We start from the raw sequence: 20,087 nt of genomic DNA on the forward strand, positions 1-20,087 counted from the left end.
GCATAGAACTCTCAAGTTTATTCTATGTATATTTCATTAATTTCCTCAGATTGTGATTTTTATAATTCTCTTTTGTATTTTCCTTTTAAATTGTGACTTTGTACAATGGTTCTATAACATCTTTCTGTGTTGACAGATAGTAACTGCACAAGTTGGGGTGAGCATTTAATAAGGGATGTAACCAATAAATCACTGTGCTGTATACTGGAAACCAATATGATACTGTATATCAACTATACTTCAATTAAAAAACAAAATAAATAAATAGTGACTTTGTAGCCTTCAACTTTTGTTTTCAGTTAGTATCTTTTAAACCTCATTATTTGTTTTCTCTATGGTTTCCAAGAGAAAAGTCTGTAGAAAAAATAATTAAAGCTACTATTTATTGACCATTTACCTACCGCATGTTACCCACTTGGCATACATCATAGCTAGTCCTCATAACAACCCTCAGAATTGGGTACTATTATTATTCACTTCCATTTGACCCAATGATAGATAGGCTTAGAGAGTTTCAGTGGGCATGCAACCAGTAAGTAGAAAAATGGAAGATTCAAACACTGGGCTTGCTTGCTCCAAAGCTCATGTTCCTCTCCATGCCATAAAATGAGCTGTTTGTGTACTGTGCCTCCTCAAAAGGGTTTGTGGCTTGTTTTTGGTCTGGCAAGGATAAATGAGAGCCCTGAGCTTGGGGCAATCTAACAGCACGGAACAATGCCTAGGGCCCAAGACTGGTGAGCTGTCGGCACATTAAGAAGTAGACCCAGGAGTTGGCACCAACAAACCAACAAACCATTTGGCCTGAAGTTGTCTCCTTTAGAAGCGTGACCCCTGAATCACTGATGATGCGCTGAGTGGCATCTAGAACTGAGATGTGTACAAAGAAGGGAATTTTTTCCTCTCTTAGATAACAAGGCAGATAGAAGGTTTAGAATAAAATGCAGGAAGAAGTGTGTGTGGTTCAAGGGGATGAGTAGGAACAAGCTCAGTTCTGAAGGAAGGGAAGGGAAGTCTAATCTTCCTTGTCGCTGGGAGATTCTCTAGGTGGAAACAAATCACTGGAAAATCTTCTCACAGGGCTCTTGCTGAAAAACACTCAGGAACCACAAATTCACCCTACCAGGTTTTCCGTTTTTAGATTCTCTAATGTATGCCCAGTGCATAAAGAGAAGGGAATTGCTCAAAGTTGACTCATAATGTTGTAATATGGTCACTAGTGTACAAATGGTGATCCTATTAGCAGGCCTCAAAGTGGCCCTTTTCCACGTTGTCCCAAAAGATTGTCAGGTCTGGCGCCAGCAAGAATTGCTGGCGAGGGAGGATTCCTGCCTAGAACTTTTTTGAGACCTGCCACCATCCAGTCTGCTCTTTGTTCCCCTTTGAGCTTGGCCTCACTGGCTGTTCTCCCTCTGGTATGCCCCTAGCTGGAGTGCCAGCCAAGCTGTTGCCCTTCACACACCCCACCCACAGACCGATAGGCTTTCTCCCTTTGCTTGGCTGCCAGGGACAGGATTTATATCAGGATTGCTCAACTAAGAAATGTCCAGATCTGTAAAATTCCAATGCTTGCTCTGTTATATTTTTGTTCTTTCGAAGTATTGATCCTTAACCTTTATGTTGGGGGATCTTTATGAAAGAATCTACCTTTGAATGATTTATCTTTGAGTCTTAGGTTTAATATTCTGTGCCTAAAATTCTTTTAGTTGCCTGGGCTAGCCTGCCTCCATTGTCATTGACCCACTATCAAGACAGGGGTTGCTTAACAATAAAGCATATTATGTTTTGTGTGTGTGCTCGCTTTGATCAAAACACAGATGTTTACTATGAGTGCGGTTCTGTACGGAGGTCTGAGGCAGACCACAACCTGGCCATTTTTGCAGTACTTACTAAATTGCTGTACAAGTGGTAGTGTTATATAAAACAACCAACCAGGGGAAAGTGAGTTTTTATTGCTACAAAACTCTTTCTAACGTAACCTTCCTCCCACACATGCCACCCTTCTGGTTCTTTAATTATAGTAGCAAGCAGCAGTAGGAAAGCAAAGTAGCCCTAAAATCATCAACATTGAAGTGTAGTATCTTAAGGTTTATGACACTTCCAATATTCTTGGTTAACAACATTTTACTTAAAAAAAAAGAAAGAAAGACTGTCTTTATGCATGGGCTTAGAATAGGCAGATGGGAACCCTCGCTTAAGGAGCTGCATGAATCAAAGAATAAATTTTGACTCCTCCTGAAGACTATTAGCAGAAAGATGAAAGATAACTAGCTTTAGAAGCACGCTCTCAACCTTGGCAGTGCATTGGAATAACTGAGGGCTTTAGGAATACCCATTCCAAGATCCCAACCCCAGAGATCCTGACTTATTTAGTATGGAGAATTGTCTGGTCTTGGGGATTTTTAAAACCTCTTCGCATGATTCTGGTGTGTAACCAAGATCTAGAATAATTAACCTACTTCCTTGCTATACAAAGTATAGTCTATGTACTCACAGCATGGATATCACCTGGGAGTTTGTGAGAAATGCCTAAACTCAGGCCCTGCACGAGATCTACTGAATCAGAATCTGCATTTTAACAGGATCTGGTGGTGATTCATAGGCTCACTAAAGTTGGAGAAGCACTGCTTTAAAAGTGTAAACTCTTGTAAAATTGCCCCTACAAAAAATACTTTTGCATCATCAACCAATCTGCCCATTGACACTTTGGGTTTTCTAAAATATGGCATATAAACCTTCTAAACTCAGTTGCAGAGGGCATGTCTACATCAGTCTAACAGCAACTAATTCTCCCACTGCAAAAATATCAGGAAGAGTGGTAGACAGCTTTGGATCTAGCATTGTTTCTTTCTGGCCTGCCTTATAATCTTAGATACCTCTGTTGGTAGTCTTCAAAGACTTGTGAATAAGGAGAGTGGTGCCAAAAGACTAAATAAAACAATGATTTTTTCCACAAAGCCAAGAGAATCTACAAATGTTAGCCAGGTGACTTTGATGTGGATCACTAACAAAATTCTAGAATGGATTATTAAGAAGATAATTTCTGAGCCTTTGGAAAGGGACTTACTAATCACTAGGAACCAGCATGGGTTCATTATGAGCAAGTCATGCCAGACTAAACTAATTTCCTTTTGGATGGGCTTACAAGAGGAAGCTGCAAAAATGATTTACATGGGCTTCAGCAAGGAAATCTTGACAAATACTTCTGTGATGTCCTTTAAGACAGGGTGGAGAAATGGAGTAGGCTGATAGTATGGATAATTGAATGTTTGACTTGTTAAATGATCATATACAAAATGTATGCATTTAATCAGTTATTGTAAACCCAGGAAGACATGTGCTTTCCAACTTTCGTGAGGATTAAGCTGAGACATTAACCAAATTTGGGGTTCAGACCAAGCTTGGGGGTGTCTGTACACTGTACAACAGAAACTAAGAATCTTCATTGTTGTTATATCAGGCCTTATATTGATATGATACTTCTCTAATTACAGAGCACTTCTGCATATATCATTTCATTTGATCCTCACCACTCCCATTCAAATTTAGAATAGTGATTACCTCCATTTTACAGATATGAAAACTGAGGTTGAAAGATTCAGTAATTTGCCAAAAGGACAAATAGTTGTGCAGCTGAACATTAAAAAAAAAACAACCTTTTACTCTAATAAAGTTGGGACAAATAGGAATTTGTAGATTTCAGCTATAAATTAAACTACATAAACTCAGAGTGAAGACAAGGCTTAGAAGTGCTTCTCCAAAAGGCATGTGGGTTTCAATTAGCTTCAAACTAAGTATGAACTCATAGTGTTATGTGGTTGCTAAATATGCTATTGAGATATTGAGATATCAGGGGTGTATATTAATGGAGAAGTAGAGTGTCCATCATACTGGAGATGATAAGTTATTTGTATGTAAAGTTGGTCAGACCCTCTCTAAGGCATAGCTTTACTCTGGTTACTGGATTTGAAGAAAATGGGGATGTTTTATTTGGAAAAGCAAAGACTTAAGGAAAGATTTTGTGTTACACATTTTCTGTGGGCCAACAGGGATGAAAGCTGGAGGAAGGCAGCTTTCAGAACATTAAAAGAATTTCCTTACCATTTATAGCTACCTGATGATTGAAGGGACAATCACGTCTTACAGGTAGTAAGTCTCCTTCACCTACACTATAGCAGAGATTGCTCAGCCACTTATTTGCTACACTGTAGAGAATTTGTCCATTGTATCATCTCAGATGGCCCTTCCAGTTCCAAGATACTTCAAGTCTAGGGTTCCTTCACTGTGTCAATCTCTGGGACATCATTTGATGAATTCCTCAGGATAAACTCCTGGGACTAAAATGGAACAACTGCTTGAATAATGATCTTGCAAAATAATTGAGCTTTGGCTGGTTTTGAAATGTTTCATATGATGTGCTGCATTTGTCTCAAGCTCAAAACTTATAGTGTCATGCTCCAATCAACTGAGCTAACCAACCACTCAAGTTCAAAATTAATCCTAACTCCTGATGTACATTCTGCTAGCCTATGATGTCATGTAGATTATCCTTGGTCCTTTAGCATATGGTGCCAGAAATGGTCTTCTAAAATAACAAGGGATTTTCTCACAAAAGTCATCTGTTAGAAGCCAATAGCTCAGGTGAATGGTTGAGGTTCTCCACACACCGTGACCACACCCAGTTTAAAACAGGACTCTAGCCACAGTCTGGTATGATGATCTCAGCTAGGGCCCATTGTTGAGGTTTGGGGAGGGGACTGAAAGAATATCCTTTTTCTCCAGTTCTTTATTGACTTGCCACCACCAGCCATGTGGTTTCCTTTTCAGGGATTTCCGCAGAATGGAGACCCTTTCATTACATTGGCTGCCTCCTTAAGGAGGGAAGTTGAAAAATTTGGTCTACAGCAGAGTAGAGTGGCATGGAGTTCTGGGAGGGAAAGGAGAGATTAAGACTAAATTTGGGGACATGAACAAGTCTTTCTTCTTAATAAGCCCAGAGCCCAGCTTCCGTTGATAAGAAAGAGAAATGGAAAAGAGGGGGAGGCTGAACTGGACTTCAACAGGTTTAGCATTTTGAAGTGCACAGTGGTAGACCAAGGTACCTCCTTCCCTTGAGAGCACAGCTCTCAGGATCTCAGAATAGCCAGAGACAGCATAGCTTAGTGATTATAAACCAACTTGAGCCAGACTGCCTGGGTCCAAATCCTGTCTCTAACACTTGCTGGCTGTGTCACCTAGGCAGGTTGCTTAATCTCTATGGGGCTCTATATCCTTCTTTGTAAGAAAGGGGAATAATGATAGCACCTAGCCCCCAGATTTATTATAATGATTAAGATGCTTAATAAATGTAAAGCTCTAGAGCAGAGCCTAACAAATGTGAGATGAATATGAGTGTCAAATCAATAAAATAAATTAAAAAGTAGGGGGCAAAGGTGGTCAAAATAGTAAATATTTGTTGTACACCTATTATGCTCCACATACTGTGTTATCTAAGAATTACTATAGTAGAATCTAGCTTTGGAATCAGGCAAAATTAGATTCTAATTCCAGCTTAATCCTTGGCTATGAGCTGGTGGCCTTGGGCATGTTACCTAGCCTCTCTGAGCCTCTGCTTCCTCATGTGTAAAATGGGGATAATAATGTACGGGGCTGCATGAGGTTATTTTCAAGAGTAAATGAGGTAGTGCCCAGATGTGTGGCATACACATGGGGGCTCACTAAGTGGTAATATAGGAAACCTAACAGGAATAAATGTCAAGTCTTAAATCTGAGTTAAAAACTCAATTGCAAAATAACACATACTTGTGAAATTAAGGACAAGAAAGAATTGAATTGGCAAAAGCTTGTGTGAAAAAGAGCTGCAGGTTTTAGTTGACCACAAGTTGCCTTTGAGCCAGCAGTGTGATCTGGCTGCCCAGGGACTACTAATGTAATTTTAGATAGTATTAATAGGAATGGTGAATTGAGATCCTGGAAAACAACTGCTTCACTGTCCTCTGTACTCTGTGCTGGTCAGATCACTTCTGAGGTACAGGACTGCATTTTGCTTACAATGTTGTCCAGAATGATGACCTAGATTGGGAGACAATGGAAATCCTTTCTTGAGGATAAGATAAAAATAACCGAGGGAGGGAATCACTGAGGCAGTATTTGAACAGTTCTTTCCTTGAACGAAAATGTTTATAGAACATACCCCACGTCCAATCTGTCAGCAAATCCTGTTGGCTCTCTCTTCAAATTATGTCAATAATCCAAACATTTCTCACCATCTCTCTGCTACTGTGCTGACCTAACCAACTCTCTCTTGCCTGATTTTTTCAATAGCCTCCTAGCAAATCTTTCTGCTTCCACCATTGCCCTTTGGTCTATTCTCCACCGGGAAGACTGGATGGTGCTATTGAAATGTAAGCCTGACCATGTCACTTCAGTGGCTTCATATTTCATTCAGAGTGTAAATCAAAGTTGTACAAAGACCTACAAAGGTCTTGCTTGGCCCAGCTCCCATTATGTCTTTGACCTTATTGCCTTCCACTCTCCCTTTTGCTTATTCAGTTCTGGCCACTGCAGTGTAGTCACAGTTCCTCAAACCAGCCAGGCACTCTTCCTGGCTCAGGGTTGTTGAACATGCTGTTTTCTCTGACCAGATCCCACTTTTCCCAGATATCTGCATGGCTTGCTCCTTCAGGCCCTTCAAATCGTAAGTCAAATGATACCTTTGCAGTGAGGTATCATTAACAACCCTTTTTAAATTGCAACAATCTCTCTTCAAAACTCACACTTCTGCATTCCATTTCTCTGCTTTGTTTTTCATCACATCAATTCACCATTGTTTAATATTCTACATAATTATTCTATATAATAACAGATATATAAAATATGTAGAAGAGCTGCTTTGGTTGAATCTGGTAGAAGTTGGGGAGGCATGAACTCTGTCCTTTTCAAAGTCTGCATAACTGAGAGTTAACTACACAGAGATGTTGGGCAAACACTGGGAGCACCACTGAGTGAGATATTCTGAATTTAGGGAGGACAAGTCACATCTTCCAAACATTGTAAGACTATTATGTATAAAAAGTAGATTTCTTCCAGGTTACCACTTGTGTCAGAACTACAGCTGGTAGGTATGAAAGGAATATACACGGGCAAATATGGGATCAATCAATGTGAAGTTCTCAGATTATCTCATGAAGTAGTAAGCTCCCCATCCATGAAGGTGTACATAAGGAGGCTGTGTGCCTACCCCTCAGCTCTGCTATAAAGGAGATTCTGTACTGGCTTGGGGATTGGACCATACCATTTTGATGATCTTTGTATTCTGAGATGCTGGGGCCAAAGGTGTGTGAGTCCCAGGTTCTGAGGTAATTTATATTTGTTTTCTAGAACTGGGGAGAGGGTCTTTGGTCTTTGTTCCTGGAGTCACAGAGCCAAATTCTCCTCTCAAAACTCCATTCCACCCTAACTAAGAATCCATTTCCCAGAAATTACCTGATGCTGGGCTGATGATTAGAGGCCAGCCAGGGGTAAAGGGACTGATTCCCATGGCAACCAGGTTGAAAAAAGTACCACGTGGAGCATTGTTGGCAACAGCTACATTGGCATTATAAATAGATATTTAATTCATTGAGATAGTTTGTGACGACATCTGCATTATAAATAGATATTTAATTCACTGAGATAGCTCTGACAGCAAGTAGGAAAGTTAAACCCCAAAGCCACTCTTTGTCTTTAAGTATTTCACAGTTAATTGACAACTATTTTTCCTCTTCTAAAAGATGTAGAACTTGGTTCTCTAAGTAAAAGAATGGTATATGTGAGTGTTTTTAGAAAACCAACCACGAGTCCAGTGTCACAATATTTATCACTATTTGTTTCTTATTGAAAGGTTTATCAAAACCTGATTGTATGGTGTCTCTGAATCTTTTTGACACAGGAAACCCCAGGTTTGGTGTCTGGACCTTCCAAGAGTCTTTTCCTGTCATTTCTGCCCCATCTTCCTGATCTTGTAAATCAGAGGCGTCTCTAAATTTCAGTCCTTGGCCCTCTGCTCTTTTCTTTCCATTTCTCTTTCCTTTGGTGAACAGCTAAAGCAACCAAGGGATCGCTTACTGACTTGCACAGCCTGACCAGCAGCCTTGACAATACACTTTTGGACACTCAATGATCAGAAAACAAAATCAGATCCTATCGAAAGACCTCTATCCTAAAATCAAGGCCCAAGGATGGCTCTTCCTTTAGTGTTCAAAATGTTCAACTTGATTGAGGGTTAGGGATGGAGAGTGTGAAGGCAGAAGATGGTGTTCAGCAGAAGGCAACAATTAGGTTTTGCTAAATTCAAATGTAAAAGGTCTTTTGAAAAGCAATTTTTTAGAAGCACTGTAAGAAATTAGTATAAGCAACTAATAGAATCTCATCAAATGGAAATCAGAGTAAGACTTTGTATTGCTACATTCCAGAGAGCTTAGTACAAATTAGTCCATAGTACTCAGAGTGTTTCATTCTGTAAGGCTTAAAGGAAATGGGATTTTTTTTTCATTAAGTTGCTTGATAAATAAGCTTCCTAATGTAAGAATACAGGAGTTGCTTTCTAAACTTTGTTATAACCAGGAATAAATAACTTACTGTGCAACTCCCTTGCACACTGCTCCTCTATTGAACAGTGTGAATTTAGAATTAAATAGTGTTGGAAGTAAGGAACTTTAGGGTCAGATTTGAAGGAGCCATGACCTCCTCTAGGACCCGTAGGTGAAGAACTATGTAAGCTTCCTCCCCCAATCCAATCTCCTTCATGTGTACTGAATTCCCACTCATGGGGCAAGTGGCATGCTGATCCAGGGAAGATCAGGTACTCAGAATGTGAGCCAGCCTCCATCTGGAGTCTTGGGAGGAGCCAGTAAGAGGTTCCCTGATCCAAACCAACTACCTCACCTGCTTACTCCCTTTGGATCCCACCACCAAAGACTTATTCCTTTGGGAAAACAGGGCTCTTTTAAGGAGGGACAAAGTTCTCAGCCTTTACCAATCATTCACACTTAAGAGTGAATTAACATACACCCTGTGATTGTTAGGTAAGGGCCTCAATTTCAAAGTTCTGCATAAGGCTAATCCTGATGTTTGAAAGCAGGTGTACTACAAACCTAGAAGTAACATGGTAAAAAGGATGTTCAGTGTTTGCCCTCCTCAGGCTCAGCTTGGAGAGAACACTGTCTTCCATCCATCCATCCATCCATCCATCCATCCATCCATCCATGCATCCATCTGTTCAGTAGTGTAGTAGGAGGACAATAGGACATCTTCAGTGACCATGTCTCAAACCAAATTCGGAACTACTGTTTTGGAGCCCTCCCTCTTCCCCCACCCGATCCTTAAGCTCCTTTCTCTGTATTAGCAACCCCATGCTCTCTTATTCCGCCATGGATGTCTGCCCTAACACCATTTTGTCTAAATTGTAAGTGGACAGCACACCAATGGAAAACCACTGCTACAGTTTCTGCAGTTAAATTGTGAATACTCTCTTTATTCAGAAGAACACATTTTTAATAGAATTTCATGCACCGGTAGATTACTATGGTGAAGGGTTACAGGGGTAGGGAATCTCTTTGCAGGAAACATCTCACCCTGGTAGAGCTCTCAACTCCCAGAATCCCCTTGACCCAGCTCAGGTGATTAGTGGCCAAGGAAGAGTAGATGTGGCTGACTCCCAGCACAACCAGTCTGATTTGCAGATCTCTGAGGATAAAAGAGAGGAGAGGAAAGGTCTTGTAAATGAGGAGATGATTATATTGGGATTGGCAGTTCCACTGAAGTTCACTAAGAGATTGATGACTGAGAACTGGTGCAGGAGTCTGAGTCTTCTTCTTGGTTACACTCTTCAAGGGCTATGGTCTGGCCTCTCCCATCTGTCTCTGAGCCCCTGCATAGAGAAAAAGACATGACTGAGGGAGGAGCTAGAAGGAGCAACCTGAAAACAGGTTGCACTGAGGGGCCCAGGTGCCAGAGGAGCATTCGGACCATTGTTCGTCCAGCAGCCCTGGGTTGACAGATATGAGGCATTTACCTGGTTCGGAGTCGAGGCCACTCTATGGCTAGCACCACCCCCAAAGCTACAACCACCACCACAATCAGGCCACTTCGGACAATGTTCCCCACAGTGCACTCCTGGGCAGCAGGCCCTATGATGAGCAAAGAGCAGAAACCAAGGCTGTAGGGGTGAACACCCATTTGTTCCCCTTGATCTCTTATTAGCCCTCCATCTGGCCTCCTTGAGGGGTCACTTGGCAGGCTTGGGCTGTCACTGCAGAGGGATGGTCACAGGCAGCGCTTTTGGGGGTCAAAGAGCCTTGCAAGTCTCCTGCTTCCTATCTTTGACTGAATCTGAGGTCCCACCTCCTCACCAGCCCTAGGAGAAAGGCAACCACATTGCGGTCTCTGACTCCAAACCCTCCCCCCTCCATATTTGGGCTGTCTCTGAAATCCCAGGTGCATCATGCCAGAAACAGGGAGGGATTATCCTCTCACCTGCTGCCCCCATCAGCTCCAGGGAATCACTAGGCTCTGACCAGATGTCCGGGTTGCCCTGAAGGCGGTAGCTGCAGCTGTAGTTGCCGATGCCTTTTCCTTCTCTGTTGCTGATGACGAAGTCTCCATTCTCTGAGAATTGCTGAGGTGATTCTTCTCCGTCGTGCTCCAGGACAAATTCAACACCTGGCAGTGGTCCTCGGCACTGAAGGGTGATGTCCTTTTCTAGCTTGAACATGGTGCTGGGCCAGGCTGACAGGAAGGGTTTAGGGGGCTTATCTGCAGCCAACCAGGACACAGAGTTAGAAGAAGTAGCCCTGACCCTAGCCTTTTACCCCCTTTAGGATAACTATTATAAAACTACAAAGTCTAGACTCTTACTGAAGTCTCCAGGGCCTTACCAGTTACCCAGATCTCCAGGGAGTCGCTGTGATTAGAAGCTGCAAAGGGAGCAGAGTCCAAATAATAAACACAGCTATAGATTCCAGAATCTTCACCTCTCACTGCTGGCATCCAGAAGTCAGCCCTGTACCCACTTGGCCTCTGTTGCTCTAAGGGCTCTTGAGTACCCTCCTTCAATAAGACAAATGTTGAGTCTGGCTGCTCCCCTTGGCACTGTAGAGTCATATTTTCTCCAGGGGCCACAATAGGACCAGGCTGGGCTGATAGGCTAGGTTTGGGGAGCAAACCTAGAAGAAATTAACTCCTGGTTAGAGAGAGGAGTCCACTTGCCAGTGCATCATCCCCAGGGTCTCTGTTCAATAAAGAAGAAAGACTATTGCCTGCCTCTCCTTGAACTCTTCCAAGTGCAATCTCCCAGGCTAGTGCCTCCTTTCTACACTCCCATGCCCACTCCAGAACATCTTCCTCTTACCTGTGACCATGAGTTCCAGGGTGTTGCTAGGCTGTAGCTTGATAGGAGTGGTCCAGTCAGGGTGGTAGCAGCAGCTATAACGCCCTATGCTAGTACGAGATATATTGGTGATGGGGAATGCCCCATCATTACTGGTGGATCCCCAGAGCTGCATTGAAGTGGCTTCTCTCTCTTTGTGCAGAATGTACCCTACTCCATGCACTGGCCCTTGGCACCAGAGAGTAACATTCTTCCCCATATGAACCACAGAACTGGGCTCAGCAAACAACCATGGCTTGGGGAATGTGTCTAGGAAGAGACCAAAGATGTAAAGTGGTCAGTCTGGAAACATGTCACTCGCTGAATTAACCCTTTATCTTTCTCCTTCTGGACACAGTTGTTCTCCTCCAAGGCCCAGCCTAGCCCTCCAAGAGGGATTGCCCTCCCTAACCCCTACTCCACTTGTCTCTGCCCCAGTCCCATGTCTTGTCTGTCCTTACCAGTCACCCAGATCATAATGGGCTTGCTGAGATATGACCCCCTGTTTGACATGGTTGTCTCATAGTAGACACAGCTGTAGTTCCCAGAGTCCTGTGCTCCAACAGTGTGAAGAAGGAAGTCAGCTGAGTTCCCTGAGGCACTCTGGAACTGTAAGGGAACTTGGGTTCCCTCCTGCAAGAGGGCAAACCTCATGCCTTGGAAAGCCCCTTGGCAATGCAGTTTCACATTCTTCCCAGGAAGTACCACAGGACCCGGCTGTGCCAGGAGAGTGGGTTTGGGGTAGAATTCTGAAATTAAAGATACCACAATGTGAGAGAGGCCTGCTCCAATATTCTGAAAATTTCTTTTTTAGTGTTATTATAAGAAACGGTACATGTTCATTGTAGAAAATTAGAAAATACAGAAAAAGTTAGTGAAGGAAATATAATTCTCCTCAAAGATAACTATTTTTTATACATTTTTTAATATATTTCTTTTCTTTTCTTTCTGTACATGCCCATGTCATGTATAGAAAAAATATAACTATTTGCATAATTGGGATCCTATTGTATGCACAGTTGTGTAGTTTTAATATTTTTCACTCAATTTTATATTGTAAACATTTTCCTATGATGCTAAATAACCCTTGAAAACTATCATTTGTAATAGCTGCATAATATGCAGGTGACATTTCAAAGTCTTTGCACTTTTCCTGAGGGCCGTCCAGCCCACCAATCTCTGACAGCCCACGCAAAGAAAAAGTGGACACTGAGCCTAAAGCTGAAGGCCAAGCCATGAAAAGATCTCAGAAATAGGGCAACGCGAGCTTGGCCCTGGGGACTGGACACCCTTGTTGGCCTCACTTCTTTCCCCAGAAGTGAGTTACTTGCCTCCTCCCTCTCCTTTGTCTCTTCTTCCTATATTAATAAGAATATAAGCAGCTGCCTCTTGTGGACTGCTCACCATGTACCAGGCACTCTCCTAAGCACTTTCTTGGTGAGTTTAGAAAAGGTACTTTTCCTCTCCCTGACAGCCCTTCCATCCCCTGTCCCAGGGTCAGTACTGCTTCCACCTGCATTTCCCAGTTGCTGACCTGTCACCACGAGCTCCACGGGGTCACTAGGCTCGGACCAGATGGCAAAGTCATGGTAGCGGCAGCTGTAATTCCCTCCATCACCAATGCCAACCGAAGTGATCAAAAAGTGTGCTGCACTGGCCCCTGGACTCGCCCAAGACCTGTCACTGGATGCTATTTCACTTCCATCTTTGTAAAGAATTAAGCTCATGTACTGGTGGGGGGTGGAGCAATTGAAAGTCACTCGGGCACCAGGAGAGATCACAGGGCTGGCCTGTGTCTTGAAGAAGGGCTTGGGGTACATTTCTAGAATGCAAGAAGCAAAACACAAAACACAACACAACCTGAGAAAAAAGAAAGATAGCTGATATAGCAAATTTTGGTTCCAGGAAGCTGCTTTGTGTTTTATAGTATTTCATCCAGAAGTAGATGCATTTAAAAATCAAGGCAAGTCCACTTTGCAGAAGGACCCTTCACTCCCATCCCTCACCTCCTACACCTGAATCCTCACTGTCATCAGGACAACAGGGCAGTCAATGGAGGTTAGCTAAAAGAGTGAATTGTCATTTATTGGGGCTCTGCTAGTTCCCTGAGCCACAGTTTGCCCATCTAGGCAAGAAGGGGAAATGGTACCTGCTCCACCTCCATTGAATATTTGCTTGCTGGCTAAATGAGATAATTGATATGAAAATAATTAGACAAATTAAATCACCCTCCACAAACCTCAGCTATTAATAACGATTAGGGCTATTAATATCGTGCAGCCAGAGTCCCGGGCACTCCCAGTGCCACGCCTGCCTGGCTCTAAGATTGGACACAGGCTCCTAGGACCAGCAGCAAAGTTTGCTGTGGGGAGAGGAGTGTCTGAGCTTTGCCTCCCGTCTCCTCCCTCACACACTTTTTTTCAGCTCTACCTTTTATGACAAGCTCCAGGGGCTCACTGGTCTCAGACCACTTGAAGGGGTGCCTTTTAGTGTGAGTGCGGCAGCTATAATTGCCTTCATCTTTATGCTCCATTCTTTGGATTGTAAAGAAGGCTTCTCTCCCAACAGCACCAAGTTGCTGGACAGGTTCCTGCATTCCCTCCTTATATAGAGTAAAGCCCATGCCTGCCAGCCATCCTTTGCACCGAATTTGCAGTTTCTGGCCCCTGACTGGGGGCGATGCCGAAAGGACAGGTTTGGGAAGGATGTCTGGAAAACAAAATGGGAGTAGACAAGGAGTCCGAAGTTTGGAGGTGCCCACATGGAAAACTTGGAGTCACTTTGTCAGCAAAAAAGAAATACATCCCGGACTGGTCTTTGGCTCTTCCCGTCAGTGTCGTCTCACTCCCTTCCCCTCCCCCTCCCCCACCTCAGTGCCCTTCCTCTCCTACTGGCGGCACTTGCCCGTTAGGCTCGCGATCTCTGCACTCCCCCGCCACCAGGAAGAGTGTTGGCGCTCCAGGGACACTGGGGATCATTCCAGGAGGACCCACTGCCTTGTCTTACCTCTCCCTACTAGCTCAAGTGCCTCGCTGGGCTCCGACACAGCCATCTCCTCCCACGAATGGCAGTGGTAACTCCCGATGTGGCTCTGGGTCAGAGCGCCAAGGGGAAAGGCAGCCCGGACCCGCACTGAGGCCGGGCGAGTTGCGATCCACCCGGTCCCGTCCTTCAGCAACACAAACTCCTTAGTTGAGCTAGAAGGGCTTCTGCACCAGAGGGTTAAGTTCTTCCACGGGGCCAGAGGGAAGTTGGTCTCTGCCCAGAGCTCAGGCTTAGGGGTTGGCATGATTATTTCTAGAAACAGCAGAGTTAATGAAGCCATCCTCCCTCCCCCAGTTCTCTCCCTTTCCTTACCCTCGAACTCCCTACCCAGATCACACTGCCCACGTCCCCTTTCAACCCAAATCCAAACTCTTTCCTTCCACAGGTGCTGGGGAAAAAGAGAAGCTGAGGTCTCAGCTGAGTCTCAGAAAAGTGCAGAAGCTTGGGGGAAATTTTGCAGGCAGAAAAGCAGAGTTAGAGGCTGAATTTGCCAGCAGCTTTAGCAAGTGCCCCTTCCTGGCTGTCCTTCTCTCCCAACCAGTCACGCCCTGGCCACGGACACTGACACGCTGTAGTTATTTCGGATCTCCAGGGAGGAATGTCCCAGTCTGGAGCAGGCAAAACTCACCAGTCTCTTCTGTCAATACCCCATTGCACAGTCCTGCAAAAGAAATTGCTGCCAGGGCTCTGTCCCCTCCCCCACGGGACTTCTCCCCGGCCTTCTGTCCAGGCCCCTTTCCCACCCCCCTGTACTCACCACAGCAGAGAAGGGCCGTGACTATGAAGAACATGGTGACCCCTTGAGCTGTTCCTAGCAACCAGGCTTCTCTAGTGAGACCAGAAAAGAGATGAGAGGAGTTGCTGAGATTAAGGGGAGGGCGGAGAGAAGGGGGCGGCAATTTATGTCATTGGCTTCCTCACCACCCAATAGGGATTGGATATGGCCAGGATAATGGGATATAATCTTTTCTGACATCGATGACTTTTCTTTTTGAGGGCCTCACCACCTACAAACCTCCTGCTCTTTCATGACCCTCGTGCCCCCGCCCCCTCCCCCTCCCCAGCCTGTATCAGATGTCAGCTCCCCATGGCCCCTGATTAGGCTGTTGCTGGAATTGAGATGTCAGATGTAAAATGCTTTTGTAACTCCAGCTCTCAGAACCCCTGGAGCTCCATGTGATCTGCAGCTCTGGGTGGTGGGTGTGGGGGTGGAGGAAGAAATCTTGGGTGTTTCTTTGTCATCAAGTTTAAGTTTGGAAGCAGTTTTTATTATGCAGTATTGGTCCTCAGACCGACCTGCCTCACCTGCCTTCGTTATGGAAGGGTTGCCTAGGCAGCCGGGGTGAATTACCAGAGGATTGTCAGTGCTGAGCTAAACTTGTCAAAGAGTGGGATCTGTTAACCCCCACCCAGATTATGACAAGAAATGTGCAGCAGCTGTGGGTTCTGGGCCCTGTACAATTAGATGATATTAAGCCAAAATCCATTTGACAAGTTTTACTTAGAAAACACGGACCCTTCTTCCTGATCAGGAAAACATGCTTTTCACACTGCTTTCTTGGAAATATGGTTTCTGAACTCATTCTTTGATGCAGTGGCCCTAGGCTGAGGTGGGGCAACTTGAAGCTACATTTTTTTCTAACCCTGGCTTGGAGGTTACCCCAGTGCATGTGGGACTCAGGATAGATTCTAAGGAGAACTAGAACTTGACCCCACCCTGAAACTTCTTGAAAACTCAAAGAGGGGTGATTTTAGAAGAAGGATTAGGTGGCTCCCTTCTCATTACCCACACCCTTTGTCCTTCAGAGCCCAGTGGAAGACCCAGGTACACACAATCATAGTCATCACCCATTGAACATTGAATGCTCCCAGACACATAAAGGCCTATGATCACCGGGAAAGGGAGCGAGATAGAGCCTGGAACAGAGGGTGAGGGGAAGTAGGCAAGGCATTCAGGAGCTGAGGCCCCGCCAAGCTGGGAGCTGTCATTTCTCTGCTCATTTTCAAGCAGAATAGTCTGAGCACAGGCCAAGGGGATCTGAGAGAGAGGGGAATGGCCCATGGGACACCACGGAATCAAAAGAAATGGCAGAAGAGCCTGTTTAGCTCACCCTTTTATGGCTCAAAGGAAGCAGTGTGATTCCCTGGCACAATCCACTGCCTCATCAGGTGCCCAGCCAGATTAAGATTATATTGTCAGAGTGCTCTGCACGGGTGGTTGGAGACCACAGCAGTGGAGAGACTGGTTTCTATGGCAACTAGGACAGACCACAAGTTCCTCTAGCCCTTTAGAATGAGAGGTTAAAAAGGATGAAAATTTGGAATGGGAGTTGGACATCATCATGGGAGACAGGACATCATAGCTTCTTATAAGATCAGAAGTTCAGACTAACTCAATATGGGAGACATCAATCATTTTTGAGGTGTAGGGTGGTTTGGAAGAGATATTTAGGTACTCTCCTGGCGGTGTCAGTGAATGGGGTTCTGATTACTTCTCCAGCCTCTGAGAATTATGTTTTTCTACCCTCTGGCTTGGGAGCTGACCCCTCTGAAGTGAAAGAGAAGCAGCTGGGCTGAGGAAGTCTCATCTCTCAAGCCCAGAAGGTGTGGGATGCAAAAGGTGTGCCCCTATGGCTGGTGTCAACTGGAATTTGACCCATTCCTAAGTCTCTGAGGAACCTGGACTCATAAACTGAGGAACAGGGTCAGGGGCTGGAACAAAGCAGTTACCTGATTCTGAGTCTCCGACACTTCCACCTTATCCATAGCACTACCAACAGCAAGGCAACCAGCTGCATGATTAGGGACAACCTGATAGCTTCGTTCAGAACATAATTCCAGGTGAGAAAGCCTGTGGCCAGAGAAGATTAGAAGCAGGGGCTTTGATGGGGACAGGGGCAGGTGAACACATTCGTGGGGAGGATGGGGAGCTGCTCACTGAAGGCAAGGGAAGGCAAGACAGAAGTGGCCTTCTTTTGCAGGAAGAACGGGCACCTTGAAAATATCCCGCTCACTGCCTTTGACTGATTGTGAGACCACCCCAGGGAAAGGGTGCCCAAACCCAAAGACCCCGACTTACAAGCCCCTGACTCCCCATGCCATATTTTTCTGGGCACTGCTCTGGGATCCCAGGGATCATGGTCGAAGCCATAGAAGGGCATCCTCATGAGGAGTCGCCCTCTCACCTGCTGGCCCCGTCAGCTTCAGAGGTTCACTGTGATGTGACCAGATGTTAGGGAGTGCCTCTATGCAGTAGCTGCAACTGTAGGTCCCTGTGTCTTTCCCTTCAACATTACTGATGACAAAGTCTCCATCCACTGAGAATTTTTGGAATGCTATTCTCTCTTCCCATTCCTGAGAAAATTCAAGTACTGGATGAGGTACTTGGCACTGAAGGACAAGAGCCTTTCCTAGCTTGAGCATGGTGCTGGGCCAGGCTGACAGAGAGGGTTTGGGGGGCTTATCTGCAACCAATCCAGAGATCAGAGTTTAAAAAAAGTGTACTTGAAGTCAGTGCTCCTTCCCCCAATAAATGTTTCTCAGCTCCCTATTTGATCTTTTCTTCCTCTTTACTTCCACTAGATCAGTGGCTTCAAACTTTGTGCATCAGAACCCCATGGCCCACTTCTCAGTGCTTTAGAGACTCCTGGGTTCCTAACTTCAGTCAGGAAGAGCTCATACCTGTAAGTTCCCCCTTAGCCTGAAGGAAAATAACTTTTCCAGGGGTCACAATGGGGCTAGGCCATACTGAGAGGCAGGGCTTGAGTAACAATCCTGGAAGAAAAGGTTTTGTCTCTAATGTTTTTGGAAAAAATTCTCCAACCCCCTCCTAGTGTGTTTTTCCTTGGTTCATAACTCCAAGAGGTTATAGGGCCAGTGGATCCTTCTTAGAACTCTGTACTAATGATTAAAAACAAATAACAACAGTTGTTAGCACTTGCCTACAACTACAAGCTCCATGGTGTTGTGTGAGATCATACTGATGGAGGTCTTCCAGGAAAGGAGACAGTGGCAACTGTAGACTCCAGCATCATTATAGGTCACATTGTTGAGGAAGAATGACTTGCCATCATTGACGCTGGTGATATCCTTCTCTCATTTCTTACAGAGTGCAAGCCCCACTCCATCCACTGGCCCTTGACACCATAGGCTCACATTCTGACCCATTTGGGCCACAGGACTGGGCTGAGCAAGTAGCCAGGTCTTGGGGAATGTGTCTAGGATGAAATCCAAAATATAAAGGTCTAATAGCCTCACTTCCCTCTCCCGCTGCTTAAAGTTCTTTACCTCTTCTTCCTCCATTCCACCCCTGGCAAATCCCTTCCTAAGCCTAGTTGTACGAATTCTGCTCCCTTTCCCACTGTTATCCCGGGATGCATGATGAGGTTCCCCAGGTGACCTAGAGGGTCCATGGCATACCCCTCTTACCAGTTACCCATATTTTCAGGATATCACTAAGGAGTGAACCCCTGTGTGACTCATCATAGTAAAAACAGAGGTCATGTCCAGTGTCATGGATTTTCAAAGCCTGAAAGAAGAAATGTGCCTCATTTTTTTATTGGCCTCTTGCAATAAAAGGACTTGTCTAAGTCTTCAAGCCTTATTAAAAACAAAGGTCATTCCACAGATTGGCCCTTGACACCTGAGATTCAGGCTTTCTCCAGGTGCCATAATGGGCCCAGGATAGGCTGTCAGAGTTGGTTTGGGATAGAGCCCTAGAAAGGAAAGAGACCCTGAATTAGAGGTAGGATGATTTTTCCCTATTATCTTCTGGTTTTATGTTCCTAGTTTCTTTAGCCGGGGAGTAGTGATATCTGAAGTTTGCCCTCTGTTCCCACTCCCTTTCTTGAATCCCTGCCTTTTCTAGGAGGTAATCAAGGGGAAGTTCATTTATATTCTTGCCCTCTCAAAGATTCTATCAGTTCTACTGAGCTCTAACTGTATGCAGGGGTATGTCTCAGTGGAATATCTACAGCTTTAATTCCCTGTATCTTCAGGGTCCTGAAATGCCAAATGTAGTTCTTCTAACCAGCTGAGAAGCCAAATTTCTGAAAATAACTTTGATTCCATCTTTGTGTAGTATGAATGCTACTATAGTATTAAGGACAGCTTTTGAACACATTAAGCCCACATCATGCCCTACTTCCGACAGGAGACTGGAAGAAGCCAAAAAGGAGGAATTGGTCAGTAAGTCTGCAACTCAAAGAAATCTCTGTTAACGGGACCACATTTAATTCCCATGTATTGTCCCTCCAAAGAGATAATACTATAAAATATAGAGCAAATCTCATTCCTCTACCACTCCATTTTACCCCTCCTCCCCACCCCGGCAATCTCAGGTGACCCACCTATACATGATTGGGAGGAGCAGCCCCATCACATGCTCTTTGAGCATTTAGGATGTGTCAGGCATCATGTAGATCTAAGGATATACAAGTAAAGAAGACAGTCCCTGCAGCCAAAAGCTCATGGCCTAGTGGGAGACACCAGTGAACACCTAACTGCGAAGGTATGTGTTGGTGGAATCTATGCTAGAAGGACATTCATACAACAGACACCACACACGCAATTCAGACAGTCCTTTGTTCTTTGCTCCTCAATAAAAAGCTATACTAATAAAATTGATATCTACCATTTA

At 44.6% G+C, this 20,087-nt stretch overlaps 1 protein-coding gene across 1 annotated transcript; it reads right to left on the minus strand.

Annotated features, from left to right (window-relative positions):
• Positions 1-9,491: 9,491 nt before the first annotated feature.
• Positions 9,492-15,298, minus strand: LOC108394872 (immunoglobulin superfamily member 1). Its single transcript, XM_017656715.3, has 11 exons — positions 15,207-15,298; positions 15,078-15,110; positions 14,411-14,701; positions 13,835-14,113; positions 12,939-13,226; positions 11,866-12,153; positions 11,387-11,674; positions 10,914-11,201; positions 10,513-10,791; positions 10,052-10,166; positions 9,492-9,907 (listed from the first exon to the last, which is right to left on the minus strand). The coding sequence occupies exons 1-11, from the start codon at positions 15,238-15,240 to the stop codon at positions 9,805-9,807; spliced, it is 2,286 nt and encodes a 761-aa protein (XP_017512204.1). The 5' UTR covers positions 15,241-15,298; the 3' UTR covers positions 9,492-9,804.
• Between the last annotated feature and the right edge of the window lie 4,789 nt (positions 15,299-20,087).

The sequence above is a fragment of the Manis javanica genome, chromosome X (genome assembly GCF_040802235.1).
Source record: "Manis javanica isolate MJ-LG chromosome X, MJ_LKY, whole genome shotgun sequence".
NCBI lineage: Eukaryota > Metazoa > Chordata > Mammalia > Pholidota > Manidae > Manis > Manis javanica.